The 20,266-nt window shown below is 40.4% G+C and overlaps 1 protein-coding gene across 4 annotated transcripts in view; it reads left to right on the top strand.

Moving 5' to 3' along the window:
* MAST4 (microtubule associated serine/threonine kinase family member 4) overlaps positions 1-20,266 on the top strand; it is a 182,475-nt gene that overhangs the window by 92,605 nt on the left and 69,604 nt on the right. For 2 of the 4 annotated variants that reach the window (XM_047797712.1, XM_047797873.1), the window contains exons 3-5: positions 5,710-5,779; positions 11,179-11,257; positions 18,837-18,994. In XM_047797712.1, coding sequence (XP_047653668.1) covers positions 5,710-5,779; positions 11,179-11,257; positions 18,837-18,994 — 307 coding nt within the window. Of the gene's footprint in view, positions 1-5,709; positions 5,780-11,175; positions 11,258-18,836; positions 18,995-20,266 lie in introns of all 4 variants that reach the window. The other 2 variants (XM_047797626.1, XM_047797795.1) reach the window with 1 other exon arrangement.

Genomic DNA, 20,266 nt, shown 5'->3' with positions numbered 1-20,266 from the left:
CACACACACACACACACACACACACACACACACACACGCGTCACATCTTGGGTTGCTTCCATGTCGTGGTTATTGTAAATTCCTTATACTTCCAAACCCTATCCTCCCTCAGGCTTCTCCATCTCAGTTAAAGCCACCATCTACCCACTTGATGAGTCCTAAAATCCAAGAGTCATCCTTGTTTCCTTTCTTTCCCTATCTTTCTACTTAGTCCAAATTTTCCAGTAAATCTGTTGGCTCTACCACTAGAACATCTCTGAGATCTACTCTTATCCTGCCCAAACCACCTTGCTACTCTGGTAGCCTCCTTAGCTATCTTCCTGTTTCTGTTTGTGCCTGCCTTACAGGCCACTGGCTGAGAACAGCTAGAGGGCTTGTTATGCTCAGTGGAAACAAATCTGACTAGTATCCATGAGGATGCAGGTTCCATTCCTGGCCTCTCTCAGTGGCTGAAGGATCCAGCATTACTGTGAGTAGTGGTAGAGGTTGCAGACGTGGCTCAGATCTGGCTTTGCTGTGGTTGTGCTGTAGGCCAGCAGCTATAGCTCTGATTGGACCCCTAGCCTGGGAACCTCCATATGCCGTGGGTGTGGCCCTGAAAAAAACCGCAAAAAGAAAAAAAAGTCAATCAAATCATACCATTCCCCTCTATTATGGGAGGATTAATAAACATTGTTTGAGTGAATGAAACAGGCAGATGACAGTGAATAATAGTACTGGGTTTAGAAGGATCAGTGCGGCAGGGATGGGAAAACCAAAAGAAATTCAGAGAGGCCAGATTTTAAGAAAACCTTGATTTATTGTACATGATTCTGTCTTTATTTGAAAACCCAGGCATACAAGTCTACTTCTATTTATTGGCCTGCTGTGAACATTTCACAGCTTACCCTGAGAGAATGCCACTGAAGGCCAATCAAGGTTTTTCTCTGTCCACTTAGAGTCTAAACAGCTGCCCAGGTTTAATTAATATTCTGCAATTATATCTGGAGAGGAGCCAGTCTTCGAGACAGCTAAGTGAAAGGAGGGTTTCTGTGTTTCCTCTTGCATCAGCTGGATCTGAGAGCATAGACTTAAACTTCTCAGGTGAATTTGAACTGTTTTTTTTCAAAGTCCACTCAACTTGAGGCCCCTGCACTACTGTTCCAGTGCCCCCTTTATCTGCCAGCATTCATCTTGCAAGGGGTTCCTAGATTTGGTCCTGGGAAGTTTGGTCTTAAGGTGTTTAAACAGTGTCCCTTCTTTGCTGAGAATCTCCTGCAGAGGGATAAGAAACACAGCGCTGATTGTTATGGTGTAAAAATGTCACAACTCATTTAAGTTGATCATCAAGTAATGACAACAAGGATTCGAGTGGGGGCTTACTCTTTGAGCCACCAGGAGTTTCAAATGGCAATTATCATTAATTCTTGGATTCCCTCAGTCCTGATAGAAAATCAAGGCCACCAGAAACTATCGTTTTGTGAATAGACAGCTATTAAAAGCACATTAATAATCTATAGTGGGTATAGCATATGCCTTTTAAAAAGATTTGCAGCTTGTTTCTCTGTGGTGAAGACACAGGACTTCTCCAACCTAATTACGAAGCAATCAAACAATTTAATTAATCTGGAAATCACTTTCTTAACAATAACTGCCTCTAAAATGAGGCACCCTGTGTAGCTCTGTTAGGTAAAGTACTGTTTTGATGTACTGCCTGTGTATTAGCCCTGCTAGTTCCCTCTGGGAATCGTGGAGTTAATTACCTAACCAAAGCCTGACTACTACCGAGGTTTACTTGACCAGATCAGAAGCAGAGGTCTATCAAGTGTCCTAGCACTTGAACATGCAAGAGCCAGCAAATCCCTGGGAGCAGCAGGATTTGAGTTATAAGCAAGTGCTGCACATATGGGCAGAGAATTAACTGGCACCAGTTTTCATTTGCGAGTCTCTCAGGTATTGCTTTGCAGATGGGTGGATGAATTCAGAGAGCAGTGCTGTGAGCGGTGAAGGTCAAGTCTAGGACTCTGGTTTCAATCTGCCTCGTTTTCTCATCCTGGGGAAGGGCTGTGCATGTCCATGGCAGTCACTTCCTCATCTCCAAGTTAAGAGTTTAGATGTGCTTGATAATTTGATCTCTTATAAATTAGTGTTGTTTTGTTTAACAAAATAGTGTCCCACAAGTCTTTAGAGACAACACAGAGATCAATTTGTATTTCAAATTAAGAACAATGACCTCAAAGATTGACTTCTGCCTACCTAAACTGCTAATCTTGTAATTTCTCCCTAAGGAAAATTGAGGAATTTTCTGTAGCAAATGACACAGCAATCTCTAGATTACTCATCTACCCTTTTCCTCTGCTATTTTACTACTACCCCACTCCTCTCTAAAATTTCCTTATTAATGGGGTAGTCTTCTCCCAATGTACTCATATTAGAAGCATCAGTCGCTTTTAGTTTGCCATCATTTTCACCACTTATTTCTAATCCATTACCAATTACACTTGGTTTGCTCATGAAGTTTCCTATTGGATTTCCATATCCTAATCTAGTACCTCCTCCTCTGGGCCTCCTCTGCCCTCTCAGCACATTCATGCCAGGTTAAAATCTCTAGTATCTCTGTTATATCCAAACACCTCTTAAGACCTTCCACTAGGAAGTACCAATATACGTAGTTCACAACTCACTTGGCTTTACCAGTCTGAATACCCTGCTTCTAGAGAGCCTGTCTCTACCGCGTGACGCTATTGGATTTGGATTGATTTGGTCCCTTTCCCGAAGTCCTTCCACTCCCTCCTTTTTCTAAAGCTGCTGAACTGCCCTCAAATTAAGCTATCATCCCTAGTTCTTAAGGAGTTATCAGGTATTCAAGTTCATGCCACCCTCATTTTCTCTAATATCCATCCCTGCCCCCCGCATTTAAGAGCCTTTGTCATAACGTGGGGTGGATGTATTTGCGTTTTGACTAGCTTTTCACCCTGACCTGAAAGAAGAAGAAAGAACTGTGATTAGTAAGATACTACACATGGCTCTAGGGTTTTGAAGTTGAGGGATGTTTTCCATGCATGAGCCTGAAAAGACATCATGGATTAGGAAGTCAAAAACCTGAAGATTTGGTTTGTGTGTGTGTGTTTTAAAGAGCAGAATTAAATTAACCTACCTTACTATCTCTGCTCATTCATCCTCAGAGCGATGGGTTGCCATGTATTATGTTACAAGGCTTCCTGGGGGACCATTCCTTAAAATCTCTAAAAGTGAAAAGAGGTTTAAGATAAGTCCTTGTTTCTCCCTCCTTCATATTCTTAAAAATTTTTAATAAGCTCCTTCTAGTTCTAGTTGATCTCATGTAATCTCCAGATATAGTGTTCTCTTTACAAAGAACACAGGGCTAAGAATTTGGTGCCAAGTTTCATTGGCCCTATTATTTATTCTCAGTGAATAGAGTAGCAGGGATTGTTCTCAAAATGCTTTGGCTTCAAGCAATTAATTGTTTTGTTTCTCTTCATAATTCACTGATAGTTTGTTCTATATGGGATGTGAGCAAAGTGAACATTTTTTTCCAAATAAAAAACAAAGTCATCACAGAGATTTCTGGCATTTAATTTGTTTCCTTTTAGGTAACAAGATTTCTAGCCATCCTGAAATTATCACAGCCTTTTAAGGAAGATGAAGAGTGGTGCACAAGCTAAATGGGGGCAGAGTGGGGATGGAGACGGTTGAGAGAAGTTGAAAGAACTTAATTTTAGCTGTGTAGATAAATGGACAAAAAGAGTCCTGGATTACTGGATGGTAAAAGCAGAATCCATTTCTCCAGAGGCCCAAGGAACAACAGATGCAAAGGCATGATAAATTTCATTGCAGCAGGGGGAAGATGCTTCTTGATTCTCTTTCCATAAAGAAATGGGCTTTTCAGCGCTTCCCAGTTAAATGGATTTAATTGTGCTGTCTGTCATAAACTTAATGGCATCTGTTGGAGACATCACTATAAAATCTGCAACTTTAAGTTAATTGAAAAATTGCAGTAGAGGTGTAGCCCGTCCAGAAAGTCCTCAAGGTAACAGGGAAATTATCCACATTAACGCGTTGGTCTATTCTTTCTGCACACCGGTCATAAATTGTTTACCTTTATAGCTCGGTGCTGACTGGAGGGTGCTATCTCTTATTCCTCACACCTAATTACAGTCATTTCCGGTGAAATCAGTAATATGGCAACTGGCTTGCTGTTAAGGATCAAACGTGTCTTTCTGATTTCTGTGTTTAAGAACACACAGGACTGGTTTGCATCCTTTCCTGACCTCCTTACTTACACTGGCTACAGTCCCATCCAGTCCTCAGGCAATTCTGCCAACCTCATTAAATGTGCAGAGGGAAGCAGGGTGATCTGGAGTTCCTGAACCGCCCCTCGCCCGCTGCCCACCACGCTTTCTCATTGACCAGCAGCAGGTTGTGCGTTCTGATGTCCCCCAGGAGCTCCTGGCCTACAGGGACCAACTCATGCTCCACCTGCCTCAGGGGATTTTGGGGAGGACACCCTCTGCCAGCCTCAGTGGGGCCATGGCTTTTATTGATTGATTGATTGATTGAATGATTGATTGTTTTTTTAGGGACACATCCACAGCGCATGGAAGTTCCCAGGCTAGGGGTCGAATCGGAGCTGCAGCTGCTGGCCTACACTACAGCCACAGCAACGGGGGTTCCCCAACCCACTGAGTAGGGCCAGGAATCGAACCTGCATCTTCATCATCTTCATGGACACTAGTCAGATTTATTTCCGCTGCACCACAACGGGAACTCATTTTTTCAGGGTGGGGTGCACACACAGCTTTTGAAGGCTCCTGGCCAGTCACTGCCCAGCTGCTTAGGAACAGAGGGTCTAGTGAAGAAAATATTGATAAGGACTAGTCCTACTGGGTCTGGGCCATGCTGAGGCAAAGCTGGGGCTTCAAGGAATTGGTCTGAACTGCTGGGTCCTCCCGAGTGTTTTAGGAATAGGTCTGACATTTCTGCCTGTAAAAATATGTACCATGGGGAGTTCCCATTGTGGCTCAGTGGTAACGAAACCAACTAGTGTCCATGAGGATGTGGTTCCATCCCTGGCCCCACATAGTGGGTTAAGGATCCAGCATTGCCCTGAGCTGTGGTGTAGTTTGCAGATGCGGCTCAGATCTGACATGGCTATGGCTGTGGTGTAGGCTGGCAGCTGCTGCCCAGATTTGACCCCATCCTGGGAGCTTCTGCAGGTGTAGCCCTAAAAAGACAAAAAAAAAATTCCTTTGGAAGATTGAGAGCTCAGACTTTTATTCAGTTTCTGTAAATAAGAACTAGTAAGGCTGCCTCCCTAAAATAGAGAGCACCATACTCCCAAAGGAAGCCTATACTTCCCCATCCATTCTGCTGTGGGAAATGTTAACATCTGGAAGAGTAGGAACCAGGATGTTTGTATCTTCATTATTCTGTAGGACCAAAGTGTTTAGATTATTAAACATGTAGAAGACTGCTGGTTGGTGAGACAGATTTGTTTATTCATATATTCCACACTTGGAAAGCCATGCTGGAACTCAAGCTGACCCCGTGTCTCTGCTCCATGTACATCAAAACCTTTTTTGAGGGGATGGCCAATTTATGAAAGTATACGGAAACTTAGTAAAGAGAAGGTTCTGGATGTACATAATGATGCAGAAACAGAATCATGATGTGAATTGTTTTCTTTTCTCTCTCTCTCTCTCTCTCCAGGAAATAGCCCTCAAGATAGTCCAAGGAATTTCTCCCCCAGTGCCTCTGCCCATTTTTCATTTGCACGGAGGTAAGGATTTCTTGTGGAGTAGAATAATAAAGTGTTATATAGAGAATCCCGTCCCCCGACCACACTCCCTCCACTCCCCTCACTGACCCCCTCCCCGACTCCCTCTACTTCCCCATACATGCCTATCCTCTACCTTGCAGGGTCCTGATTCTTATCCTCTGGTGCCTCTCTGAAGCTCCCTGGGCCAAAGATGCCTCAGGCCACTGCAGAACTTTGTTTTAAACATTCCTGCTTTATCAGTCCTAATAAGGATTTCTGTTTCATGTTCTGTGTACCTCTCTTGGTCCTTCCCTAGTTGGTGGGCTCCCCCTGAGGTCAAGAAAGGACCATTTCCTTCTTTTCTCCCATCCCTAGTGTATCTTGTACATGCTTTTCATGCTCAACAGATTTTTACTGAATTATCTGAGTTTATATTCTGAGGACTTGATTCATCTATGTGTCCTGGTACAATCACTTTTGTTGTTGAAATACTTTTTTAAAGTAAAAATGTCCTTTCTTGGGATCAATAGGTATAAATTCTAAGGTGCCCCTTTACCTGAGTACATCAAGTTAGCAATTTAGTGACCTCCCTGAGACAAAGCCATGGGGATGTTTCATGTTTTCTCTTCCTATCGTAGTTAGAATTGGACACCACATATCAAAGATATAGGCCTCATACTTTGGTCCATGAATCATGAGAAAGTATTAATTGCTCAGACGATAGTGGGCATATGATCTAATATCGATCAAGTCTTTTCAGTTCTGGACCCGCTACTGTGATTTCTCCAAGCCAGAGGAGTCCACACAGCCACCTTTTCTGTGTTCTGTGTGCGGCATCCGTGTACTTTACCCTGTCACCTGCTGGATTCCGTCACCCCTCCCCCACACCCATATGCGTATACCTACCCTCGTCTACCCGGGAAAAACACAGAAAACAGCGTTGCCCCTTCAGCCAGGTTTCTGAATGCTTAGGATGAATTCATTTGATGGTCTTAATGTCCTAGATATTTATGAAATCTTTCCCAGAGACCTCATCAGACTTTGAAGTGAGTTAAAGTAGCATTTAATTAAGACACATAGGTACGTTTAAAAAAAATAGATTTAACACATGTTACTAACAGGCAAAACCTGCGGTGTCTTCACTGCCATTTGTCAGCATGTTCATGCATTTTATATCACTAAATCCAGAGAAAGGGATCTGTCTGCAGCGTTTTCAGAGTTCTCTATAATTAAGATCCTCTTGGAAACATCACGCATTGCCCACCATATGGTAAAGGCCTCTCTACACCAGGCTTCCACCGTAGCGAGGACACAAGGGTAATTAAGATTGATCTCCAAGGAACTTCCTCAGGCCCACGCCCTGTTTTTCCCCACTTCCCCCTTTGATTCTTTTAGTCCTCATTTAAGCACGATAAAGAAAATGTGACAACTGGTCCCACAAAGCCTGGGTTTGTTTGCCCAATGAATACTAATTCATGACGGCACTACTATTCTAAGTGAAAAAGGAAATATTATAAAAGATGATAAATACCAACACATCATAGTCTTTAAAATAGATTTCTTTTTAAAAGAGGGAATGCATTTAATTACTTTTACATAATAAGAAAATGAAAAACTTGTTTCGGCCTGCACTTAAATGTGACAGAAATCATAGTCTTATAATCCTGCCTGATTTTTAAAAATGAGGGGAATCTAATAATTAAGTGACTGACTGGAGGACAGATGAATCTGGTTTCTCTACTATAAAAAAAAAATTACATAAACCCCTAGGCATGCTAATTTTTGGACAAATAAACTATAAACCATAACAGAAGATTATCACAGGAGACCTCTGGTTCATTTTGCAGGAATTTCCAGATGGAACTCCCTCCACACTCTTCAAAAAGTATTAATTTAGATTAGGACATGAGTGATTGTCTTTTTCAACTTCTGCTCAAGTAAACAGAACCTTGTGTTTGCTGTGAAAACTTAAATTGGCCTGTTTTTACTTAACATCTGGCATCTTTTCCATTTTAAAGTTGATTTTTCATTCAAGAAATATGGAAATTTCACTCATGGGTCTCCTTTTCTACCATGTGGCATGCATTTCTGAGCCCTTAGGAAGTAATACCATTTTGAGAGCCCTCCGTTTTACCATTTTGTATATTGAGCCCAACCGAAGGGAGAGGTTGCCCTGTTTTAAAAATTATTCTCAAGTGAAGGGATAAAGATCCAACTTACTCATCTTTTCTGCTCTTACTTAACAACATTTTCCAGTTTTCCCCCAGTAGACAAACCCTGTAATGGATCAGCCAAATTTCAGACTGAGAAATGGGACAACACACACTAGCTTTTCATATTATACATTTTGAGAATAAAATTAGCAGGTTAATTTTTTTAGTATTGAATTAAAAGAATACCAATGAGCATCCTAGTGGGGTAGATTTTGTCTGGAGCAAGGAAACATCTTTATTTTGCTAATAACTGTGGTACTGGTTTACAATGCCTCTGATGGTGGAGTTAATGTTTTATTCCTTGGTAGTAAAACACAGGTAATGATGTCATTCTGCCTTCCCCAGAAGTTGTAAAGGTTTACGTATCATAAGCTTTCGCTTTCATTAGAAATAGAGAGAGAGCTCTGAATAAAGGCTGTGGATGTCTCCTAGCTGCCTGGTTGTTATTTATCAGGATAAATCTCAGAATATGTTTGCACAAGCAAATTACTGGAACAGACTTGTCTGCTGGGTTCAGGTCATGAGATGCTTGTTGAGTGCAGGTGGGCAGTGTTACTCTGGTTACGTTGTACTGGCATAGTTCATCTTGTTCCCATATCAACTAGACCATAAAGTGCATCACACCAGATGACTATAACAACTAAACAAATAAAGAAATCTGCTTCCTCCTCATACAGTTATAATAGCCAGGTTGATGTTGGGACTTTTCATTCTTCCTTTATTGTACCGTATTAATCTAACTTTTTGTGATTAGTATTGAAATGATGTGGGTTTGCTTTTTTTTTTTTTTGCCAGCCTCTTTGCATCCTGTGTTCCCATCAGATGTTTTTCCCTTCTTCCTTTTTCATTTAGTGTAACTTTGAGATTTCCACCCACAAAGAAAACACTCTTTTCAAAAAACCTTGTTGCTTTGGCAAGAGTGTAGTCTTGTTTTCAGGCAACATTTTACTGGTAGCAAAGAAAAGAGAACATTATCAGTAGGATCCAAATTGTACTTGGGTGATAGCTTTCTTCCAAAAAGGGCATGTTCTCTGTTAAGTACTGTGTATGGCATATATAGGAACTTGAGATGTGCGGTTGTCATGGTAATGAAAATGCAGTGGTCCTTTGAGCTCCATTTGAGTAAATAGACACGACAACTTAGGGAACTTTATGAGACATAAATTATTTCTGTTTCATGGCTTCACAGAGTCCTGAGCACATTCTTGTTTAAACATCTTTCTAGTTGTGTGTTTTCCAGAGTAAGCAAATGTAATTTATGCTTCAGAACTAATAAGAACATGTCTCCTCTTGGAGTTGTTCATTCATCTGAAATATGTTCATTGATACCTGAGGGAAAGGAGAATTAATGACTCACAAAGCCAAATCATGGTGGGGGAAATTGTGTCCCTCACTCTCTCTAGAGACTAGTTTCTGATAATTGCTATTAAATGGACTGAATAATTCTTTGAAAATCATATTCTTTTCTTACTTTTAAAAATCAGAGGTGTTTCAAATAGAAAGCACAGGCACGGGTTCTTAAGTCTTTAATAACTAGCTGAATAAAATAGGACCACCCATGTCCATTTAATTGATGGCCAGATGTTTCTATGAGCATGTGCTTAGAATTATTTTCTTCTTCAGTCTTTTAACATTTTCAATTGTTGAACATTATTTTTAAAGAATATGTGACTTTTATCTGGCATATTTACAAATATTTTACTTCTTTTGAAACAAAACAAAACAAAAACATACCCAATTCAGTTGTACTCCAATCATGGTCACAGAAATGACAGGTAAATTTTGATAAAATCTTAACTCTTTTTTTGATGTACCTTTGTGATTTGTTCCCCTACGTTTCCCCATTTTGTCTTTGTGGACCATTTGCATTTATAGGAGGCAGTATTCATGGTGGCCTATGATTGTATTCTCCCTTGACTGTAATTTAATTAGCTAAAATGTCAGTTTTTTTACATAAACATCTAATTCTGACATTTCTCAAATTGATGTCGAATTCTAATTAATTCCTTGACTTCCAGTTAATGTGCTTGTGTTTGGGAAATTTGGTCCACTCTTATCTCTCTCTTTTTGTAAGTCTTCCTATGATGCTCCACCTAAGAATACAGTCTAGTGCTTTATAAAAGTGAGTTTTTCCTCTTTTCCCTGTGGCAGACGTGAGTTTGTTTCACAGCGTTACCTGGATTTGAAGGCATAGTGCTACTCAAAGTTGCTAATGAAATAATGGTTCTGGAATGCCCGAGACTTCAGAACATCGACTTTCTGGTATCCCCTTGCCTTAGCAACAGTGTTGCCTTTATTTCTTCAACAACTCTTCTGAAACCCTTGTAATGACCCTCATTCATAAACAGAGTTTAACTCAGAAGCTATCCATCCTGTTACTGTTTAGAGATGATAAAAAAAAAGAAAAAAGAAAAGAAACACGCTCTGCTAAGACTCCTGACAGATTTGCCTCTATGACTGGGGCAGGTTAACTCATCTCTTTACATTAGATTCTATCACTAGTAGAGAATTTCCATTTTCACCTCCATCACTGGCCAGAGCTGGGCTGCGTACTCATCAGCTTTGCAAGAGACGTTGGCTGGCACACTTTATAAAGCCAGGTCATGTCAGAAGGTAATAGCTCTTAAGAGATTCTAAGCGCAGGGTCAGTCACTTTCTTAGTGCCAAAGTTATTTACCACTGAAGGCTTGAGCCGGCCGTGAGCCCCCTGATCCCTTCTTCGCTAGGTGTGATGAGTAGCACTGTTCCCTTGAAAATAATAAAGTGGAAAGTTATTAAGATGCAGTGGGAATCCCCACAGGCTCCTGAACCATGCGGGAATTCAGGCCCTTCCAAAGAGCATGGCCCGGGTTATCAGTTTCCAGATAAGAGGGTTTTTCCTCCCCCCTTTCTGTTTTTATTCGTCTGGATCTGCTGAGTCTGACCGATGTAATTATCCCTGGTATTCATTTTGTCAAAGGGTATTAGTGAGAGATCAATAATATGGATCAACCCATTCACTTTCTACTTGTTTGGGTGTATTGATTCAGTTTAAATAAAAGTCAACCTGCTGTATAATGTTTGTTTATTCTGGCCCTTGCTGAACATTTCCACATCCTCATTGACTGTGTTGGTGTCACTTGTTCTACTAAAAATACTCAGTTTCCCTCGGGTTCCCATGTAACAGGACTCCAGTGTTGGCCTAAACTAATCTCACTTTCTCAGCAGGACTGATGGACGCCGCTGGTCCTTGGCTTCGCTCCCCTCCTCTGGTTATGGGACAAACACGCCCAGCTCCACGGTCTCTGTAAGTGCCTGACTTTTCGTCTCTCTCACAACCTCAGTGCTCTTACGCAGGCAGTGCTTTCTCTGGGTGTTTTCTAGTCTTAAGAAGATAAATTCTGCATGCCTGCCCCCTTGAAATAGGTTCCACATCAAATGATGAGCTGACAAACATAAAGAGGACGTAGTCTTTGCTGCAAGCTTTTATACTATGGTGCACAAATTGAGTAGGTCCCAGAATCACCAGTTGGGAGGAGATGGGGTGTTGCGTTTGAAAACCATTTGGTGTACAGGGGGGTGGGGGAACACAATCTGGTTTTATTGCTTTGGTTCCACATCAGTGATATTAGTACTGAAGATGTCATTAAACTTCGATGGCGTGGGTCTTTTTTTCTTGTGTGGCTTAGATGCAGAGTTTTGTTTTTTGTTTTTTCTCCTTCAAAGGAAAAAAAATGGCAAGCCTTAAATTTGTGCCTTCTGGATAAGAACTTTCTGTTAAGGAGAGATGAAAAGAACTTAGTTGCAAATTAAGATAAATAAAGAGACAAGAAGACACCATGAAAATAGGGTAGAGGAAGAAGGATAGATACCCTTACGGCAAACCACAACATTTCAACAGGGGCCCTCACAGTTACTGGGAATGAATCATTGGGTTAGAGATATATATGCTGTCTCAGTTTAATTTGGTGTTGTTGGAGAACATCTGTGTCTTCAGAGCTTTAGAAGCTGATGCTCATTTAGAAGGAGCCTAGTACATTGTACATGTTCAACAAATACCTATTGGGCTATTCTGAATGCTCTTGCACCAGCCAGGATGTGGATCTGATGATTCTAGAGCCCCTTTGGAGTCATTTCCATGTCCATTTTGTCAAAATCTATGATTAATAGAGTTCCCGTCGTGGCACAGTGGTTAACGAATCGACTACGAGCCATGAGGTTGCGGGTTCAATCCCTGGCCTTGCTCAGTGGGTTAAGGATCCGGCGTTGCCGTGAGCTGTGGTGTAGGTCAAAGACGCGGCTCGGATCCTGTGTTGCTGTGGCTCTGGCGTAGGCTGGCGGCTACGGCTCCGATTGGACCCCTAGCCTGGGAACCTCCATATGCCGCGAGAAGAGGCCCTAGAAAAGACAAACAACAGTAATAACAACAGCAAAATCTGTGATTTGTTGCAAAGGAGTATCTATTTTTTATTTTTCCCATAAACTCCAGGACTGTGCTAAGCATATAGGTTCAGCACTTAAGAATACTTGAATTGAAAAGAAACTGCAATTAAATTGATAAACTTTAACTGAGATCACGCACGCCTTATATTATGTTTCCAGAATTCCAGATGCAATATAATATGTGTTTTCTAGAGCAAAAAAGTGAATTGTTAAAATCAGCTGGATTGTTTTTTACCATCTCCTTAGAGTATTTTATTGAGGAGGATTAATTTATTTTTCTATTCATTATTCCATTTTGTTGTGGTTTGTGAGTTTATTGTCCATTTATATCATTTTTTCGAAACAACCTGACAACCTTGAATAGTTTCAGTGGCACCTCAGCCTCACATCAGGAAAGGATGCTTAAAACTCCTTAAAAAAAAGGAGTTTAGATGTTGAAAGTGTGGGCAGCCATGGTGTGAAAATGAATGCTAAAACTGATTGACTAAAAAGCAAAAAAAGAGTAATTACTTAGCTTTTACGTGACGTTCTTCCCTAGACTCATGGGCATCTCCAATTAGAATCCAACTATCAGTAAACAGAGTAGTTGGCCCTTTGGTCTATGGCTTTTGCATACAAACTTTCACTTAATCCTCCCCAGGCCCCATTTTTTTTTTTTTTTTTTCTGTGTGTGTGTGTTTTTGCTATTTCTTTGGTCCGCTCCCGTGGCATATGGAGCTTCCCAGGCTAGGGGTCGAATCGGAGCTGTAGCTGCCAGCCTACGCCAGAGCCACAGCAACACAGGATCCGAGCTGCGTCTTTGACCTACACCACAGCTCAGGGCAACGCCGGATCCTTAACCCACTGAGCAAGGCCAGGGACTGAACCCGCAACCTCATGGTTCCCAGTCGGATTCATTAACCACTGCGCCACGACGGGAACTCCCCAGGCCCCGCATTTGTGTCATGTTCCTTGACTCCAGATTCTTGTTATTTTAACTGTATCACCTTGCTTTCCTCTTCAGTCAGATTTCATTGTAGTTTGGATACAGAAATTCCTCTTTTGCAAGAAAAACAGGGGAGAGTAGAGGGTCTTTCTTCTTTCCACCTCTAACTAGCAAGGTAGACATTATTTTAAAAAGTGAATCGAAGGAGTTCCCATTGTGGCTCAGTGGTAACAAACCTGACTAGTATCCATGAGGACTGGGTTTGATCCCTGGCCTCCCTCAGTAGGTTAAGGATCTGATGTTGCTATGAGTTGTGGTGTAAGTCACAGATGCAGCTCAGATCCCACGTTGCTTTGGCTGTGGTGTAGGCCGGCAGCTGCAGCTCAGATTCGAGCCCTAGCCTGGGAACGTCCCTATGCTGCAGGTGTGGCCCCAGAAAAACAAAAACAAACAAACAAAAAAATGAGTCTATAACGCAAGGGTAAGCTGTGTAGAATTGGATCCCATTTGGTATAAATTACTTTAGAAAATACGTTTTTGTGAATATCATGTGCTAGATACTAGCCTCACCACTCATGATGCATTGGCTTGTTCAGTTGTAGCTGCATACTTTATGATGTAGTTGCCATTGTTTTCATCATTTTATGGATCAAAACTGAGGCACAGAGAATGAACTGGGAGACTGTTTTCCAACCACCTTGTTTTAACAATTAGAATACAGTAGGTACTGTAGGCTCTGGGCACTTGGCTTTTTTTTTTTTTTTTTTTTTTTTTTAAGGAATTTACAGGGTATTTCTTAAAACAAAGCTGATAACTAATAAACCTGACCAGGCCATCTGTCATAATGGAAACAATGCTATCCCTGATTTGCATGTGAGCCTAAAGAAGGAGCTTCCTGAGACAGACACACATATTCTGTGTTTCTAACAGCTTTTCTCTTCGGTGTTTCTTTTATCGAAGAAGGTGGTATCATGTAACTGTTGATCTCATATTCCTCTTCTTCCCTTCAAAATGAAACTTTAACTCTCAAAATTACTCTTTTTTACCAAAAGACATAAGGAACTGTTAGATTTGTGGAGTGTAGGTAGGTGCTGTTGCATAGACGCTCAGCTATCTTTTCTCCCTCTTGGTCATTGATAAAAATGATAATTGAAATTTTGAAATGCTACTTCTCATTTCCCTCAGTCTCTTTGTGTTCTTGCCTTTCAAATAATAGGACAAAAACTGCCTAAGACTTGCATTTTCTTCCTTTCTGAACCTAACCTAAATCACTCTTAGATTCTGACTTTTTGGGTTAACCAATTGTGATTTAGCTAATTAGAAATGCATTTTAGTTATTTTTTAAATAAACATACAAAATATATACAAGTAAAATTAGAAACGCTTTGAAAATACAGCTTAAGTTTTACAGATAATTGTCGTTAGCTGGATTCCAGAGTCACTAATGCTGAAATATAAACACATCTTTATCTTTTGGGTATTATGGAAACTACAAAACTGGCAACTGTTAAAATGCTCTATTCTGAAATTGGAAAGATTTAGTCATATGAAGTTAATCAGTCCTTCCAAAGAATATTTAGTATTGCAGCTTCTCTTAACTTTAAATTTCATAGTTAAAATTAATTTATGGAACTTTTCCAAGATAAATTCTGGTCAAAAATTTTCTTTTTAATTTTAAAATAAGTAATATGAAAGCACAGCACTAGGAAGATGTCCCATATATTTCTTACCAGGTAAATTACTTTCTGCTGAGGGAAAGAATGGAGATAAGAATGTAAGTACCTATAAATATAAAGGGTGACTATAAAATAACTTTTAATAAATAAAAAGTGGAAAATTATGCATGCATATGAATTCTGTCCTTTGCAAAATGGTTGTCTTGAGAGACTAACTGCTTATTTGAATGACATCATCACTCGAAGCATTTTCTTTCAGAGAACTCTTCTAATTGCCTTAAGAAGTAGAAGCACAGTTTTGTTTTTTTTTTAATCTTCATTCTTTGAAAGTGGATTTGATTTATGATGTAGTCAGAAGACCTACAAACAGGTTGGGTGATTACCTGGCAGATTTCCTGGCACCAACTGCACTTAGAGAACATGCTAGAAATATAAAGTCGTGGGACTCAATTTATTGGGAAGCTCCCAAACTAATTCTTGAAACACTGCAAAAGTTCTGTTTCGAGGATGCATTGACCAGCGGAAATATCTTCTCTGTAAACATATGAGGTGCTGAGGACAAGCCCACAATTGTGGTCCTGGCCAGTTCTCCTCTGGGTCCGTGATTTCTGCTGTGGCGGACCCCTGAACATTGGGGGCCCTATATGGTACCTTTTGAATCCCTGGGCCATTGTGAGAGCCCACACTTGTTCCCAGTTCCACAGACTCATCCTGGCTGCCTTGGGTTTGGCGTCACCCTATTCCCTGTTACACTGTGCTGGTTCCAACTGAGATGAAGACGCTTTCTCCCCAGAGAAGCCCTTTACCTCTCATTTCTCTAACACTGTTAGAATTATAACACTTATCCCACCCCATCATTCATTTTAACATATCCCCATCAGTGACCCCAGGGCGCATTCCCTAAAGAGTTCAGTTATATGGCTAAATACATGGTATAACCACACAATTTTCCGCTTAGAGTTAGCACATATTAACAGTTTTATTACATTTGCTCCCACTTAAAAAAAAAAAAAAAACCTTTAAAAAATATTATGGAGTTCCCATTGTGGCTCAGTGGTAACAAACCAGGCTAGTATCCCTGAGGATGCGGGTTCGATCCCTGGCTCCGATCAGTGGGTTAAGGATCCGGCGTTGCTGGGAGCTGTGGTGTAGGTTGCAGACAAGGTTCAGATCTGGTGTTGCTGTGGCTGTGACGTAGGCTGGCTGCTGCAGCTCCGATTGGACCCCTAGCCTAGGAACTTCCGTATGATGAAAGTGCAGCCCTAAAAAGAAAATAAATACATAAATACGTAAATACATAAAATATTAAATATAACTAAATCCCCTCCCACCCAGTCTCTTTCTCTTCCCTTCCTCCACAGAGGGAACCACCCCCTGAAGTTGCTTGTGTCCTTCCCATGCAAGCACAGGTCCTTAATACCTTACGTGAAACTATTGAACCTGGTGTGTTTGGAATTAATTTTCACATTTTAGAAATGTAACATGATCCTCCCTGTCCTGTACATAACAACCCAGCAGCAACTGGGCCAGCAGCTCATAATCAAATATGTTAATATTTCTACGGCAACCTGAATCAACATTCACACTAAGTGGATTAAGTACATATTTTCACTAGCTTTCCATTAGTTCAGTTGATATTTTGCCACCAAAAAGGATTACTGTAAACTTATGAATAAACTTCTGGGTTTGGGAGTTTTGAAATCTTGAGTACAGAATTGTGGAAATTGATTTACTGTTGAGACATATGTTCAAATTCTTAATTCTGTTTTTCTCTTGGCTAATTTCTTATCTTTGCTTTTATCAATGCTGCCTCTTTCCTGCTGGCGTTGATTTTTCTATTCTTTTATTGATTTCTTGACTTAGTTTTTGTGTTTTAATTCTCTTTTTTTCATGGTGACAGTATTTAATTTAAGACTATACCTGTACTTTGTGCATAGAGCTTTGGTTCTCCCCAGATTTATCCATAGATATGAGGCCATTCCTACAAATATCCTGGCAAATCATTTTGTAGAATTTGACAAACTCATTCTACACAATGTATAAGAATGCAAAGGGCAACCAGTTTTGGAAAAAAAAAAAATTGGAATGCTAACCTCCACTTATTTCTAATTTTAAAATATATATATATAGGAGTTCCCATTGTGGCTCAGTGGAAACAAACCAGACTAGTAACCATGAGGATGCAGGTTTGATTCCTGGCCTGGAGTTGCTAGAGCTGTGGTGTTGGTTGAAGATGCAGCTTGGATCTGGTGGTGTTGCTGTGGCTGTGGTGTAGGCCGGCAGCTGTAGCTCTGATTAGACCCCTAGTCTTAGAACTTCCATATGCCACACATGTGGCCCTAAAAAGCAAAAAAAGAAAAAAATCTTTCTATCTCTCTCTGTTTGTATATATATACATACATACATATATACACATACAGATATAAAACATTTGCCCTTTGTATAAACTGTTGTTTAAAATCTGAAGAAAATGAGTAGAAAACATAGAATTGACATGGTAAATAATTAAGATTTTGAAAATACTTCCTGTATTTAAATTACTTTAGTTTATAGAAATAAAATACCTTGTGAAGGAATTAGTAGTTTAAAAATTTCTTAACTGATTTTCTTATGTTTTACAATAAGGGTATTGATACTTTATAAGACATAATCATTAAAAATTATTAAAAAGTCAAAAGCAGAGCTTTGTTCTACCTCATCCGTCTCTCTAGTAGTGTTTTCATTTTTATAGTTTATAAAATCTCATTACATTGTAAAAATTCCTCTTTGTCTCAGTATGTTTAATAATTTCAAGGTAGAAGGATATTTTTAAACTTTACTCATTAATTTCTAGCATTACCTCCTTGTGGTGCTGCAGTGTTTGTGAAGCGTGCTGTTAACATGGCAGATTTTTTAAAAATAAAAAACCCTACTAGAACAGAATGTTCCAACGAAGGGTGTCTTTCAAAATATGCTTATCCTGTGTTTACACTACGCAAACACTTCTGATCTCTTTTGTTAAAATTGCTTATAGGGTCCACCTTTCAATAAAACCATACAAAAGGGCAGTCACTTTACTTTATGGTTATATATTTTTCAGACTAATTAGAAGCGGTGTTTTTTAGCCACTCACCTTTTCTACCTTACTTTGCTCCAAGTGTTGAGTGACAGTTTTCAAAGAGCAAACCTACATTCAAGGGATAAAAAACTCATCACCACTGAAGCTGTTTCAGAAAAAAAGAAAAGAAAGAAAGAAAAAATGAAAAAGCATAAACTAAAGAAGATAGAAAAAAATTTGCAGTTTTTAAACCAGGGGTATTTGTAAGACAAGGATCTTCTTCATCCCCTCCACTTTTTACAGAGGGCATATATTGATGGTACAAAGGACAACATGCTTTGTAAAAGAGATCCATTACCTTCTTTACGATTATATATCCTAGAATTCATTCTACATCTTTTACCTAAAAGTGACAGTGTTTGGTTTTGGCAAGTGGTAGAAGTGAGGGTACCACACTAGAATGAGAACTTGATCTGTCATTGAACGCACACAAATTCTTACTCCGTTTGTCACTTCGTTGCTCTGGCTTTGACTGGGTCCTGTCCATTTTTAGAGCCTGGGTTTTCTCCGGAGAATAAAACTATCTTTTGGGGAATTATCTTATAGACAAACGAGTTGAAACGTGGAAGCCATTTTGACCTCCTAGAGACAACATCGAGGTATACATTTAGCCACTAGCTGTTGTAATTATAACATGAAAAGGAAACCATATCAAATGGTGAGATAACAAAGTATAGTGTTGTGATCTCCTTTTAAAGAATTTCTTCTGGAGGTAGTTCTAAAACCTCGCTTTGGTTTGTTTCAGTCATCCTGTTCCTCCCAGGAGAAGTTGCATCAGTTACCATATCAACCAACACCAGATGAATTACACTTCTTATCAAAACATTTTTGTACCACTGAAAGCATCGCCACGGAGAACAGATGCAGGAATACGCCCATGCGCCCCCGTTCCCGAAGTTTGAGGTATGTAGACCTGATTGAAAATTTTCAATTAGTTGGATAAGCTCTTTTCACCCATTTCAAGGGAAGACTTTGGGTTCTCTAATTCATATACGTGTTGATTTATGAACTACTATGACTAGAGTGTTATTTCATTCCATCTACCCATGATATCCTGAATTACCATTGAACAGCATCTTTTTCTTTCTTTCTTTCTTTTTTTTTTTTTAGGGCTGAACCCAAGGCATATGGAAGTTCCCAGTTTAGGGGCTGAATCAGAGCTACAGCTGCCGGCCTACGCCACGCCCACAGCAACATGGAATCCAAGAGGTGCCTGCGACTTATACCACAGCTCATGGGAGCACTGGATCCCCAATCCACTGAGCGAAGCCAGGGATTGAAGCCACATCCTCATGGATACTAGTCAGATTCATTTCTGCTGCGCCACCATGGGAACTCCCCGAAAGGCATCTTTCCTTTTTTTTTTTTAATTTTTTTTTAAATTTTAGGCCGGCATCTGTGCCATATGGAGGTTCCCAGGCTAGGGGTCCAATCGGAACTACAGCTGCCTGCCTACGCCACAGCCACAGCATCACAGGATCCGAGCCACAGTCTGCCATCTACACCACAGCTCCCAGCAACGCCAAATCCTTAACCCACTGAGCGAAGCCAGGGATCGGACCTGCAACCTCATGGTTCATAGTCTGATTCCTTTTCGCTGTGCCACAGTGGGAACTGAAAGGCATCTTTTTTATTTTTCTCTTAAATGCTTACAATTTGCTAATTGTTGTGGGAGCAGTAACAATGATGAACTACAGGGACCCCCTAGAAAAACTAGGCATTGGACCATCTAATAATGGCACTACATAATCTTTTCAGAGGGAGAAGCTTGGCTGATAAGGAGGGACAGCATGTTCAAATTCACATGTGGAATTCAGATTCCATATTTTGGAATTCTACCCACCATCATTTAATCTTTCTTCCCATCACAAGTCCCACTTTCTCCAGGATTTTGAGTGAGTTGTTAGGAGTTTCGTCCCTTGAATTTTGTGGATGCCACACAGTGTGTTTGATACAGAGCAGGGCCAGCTTCCTTTTGGCCTTGTCTCAAAAAATACCAGATGTCACATTTGGGTTCTTCAGGAAGCAGACCTAACACAGAGACCAGGGTGTTTACTAGGGGTTGCACAGCAATTATACCTGTGACAGGGAGGGGAGGAAGCAGGATTGGGCAGAAGAAGTTTAGCTGCAGCCTTGCCACAGGGAGCTCTGGAGATGACACAACCCTTCAGAGCT

This window comes from Phacochoerus africanus, chromosome 1, assembly GCF_016906955.1.
Source record: "Phacochoerus africanus isolate WHEZ1 chromosome 1, ROS_Pafr_v1, whole genome shotgun sequence".
Taxonomy (NCBI): domain Eukaryota; kingdom Metazoa; phylum Chordata; class Mammalia; order Artiodactyla; family Suidae; genus Phacochoerus; species Phacochoerus africanus.
Note: the sequence above shows the minus strand (reverse complement) of the source record. Positions and strands in the feature narration are given on the sequence as shown.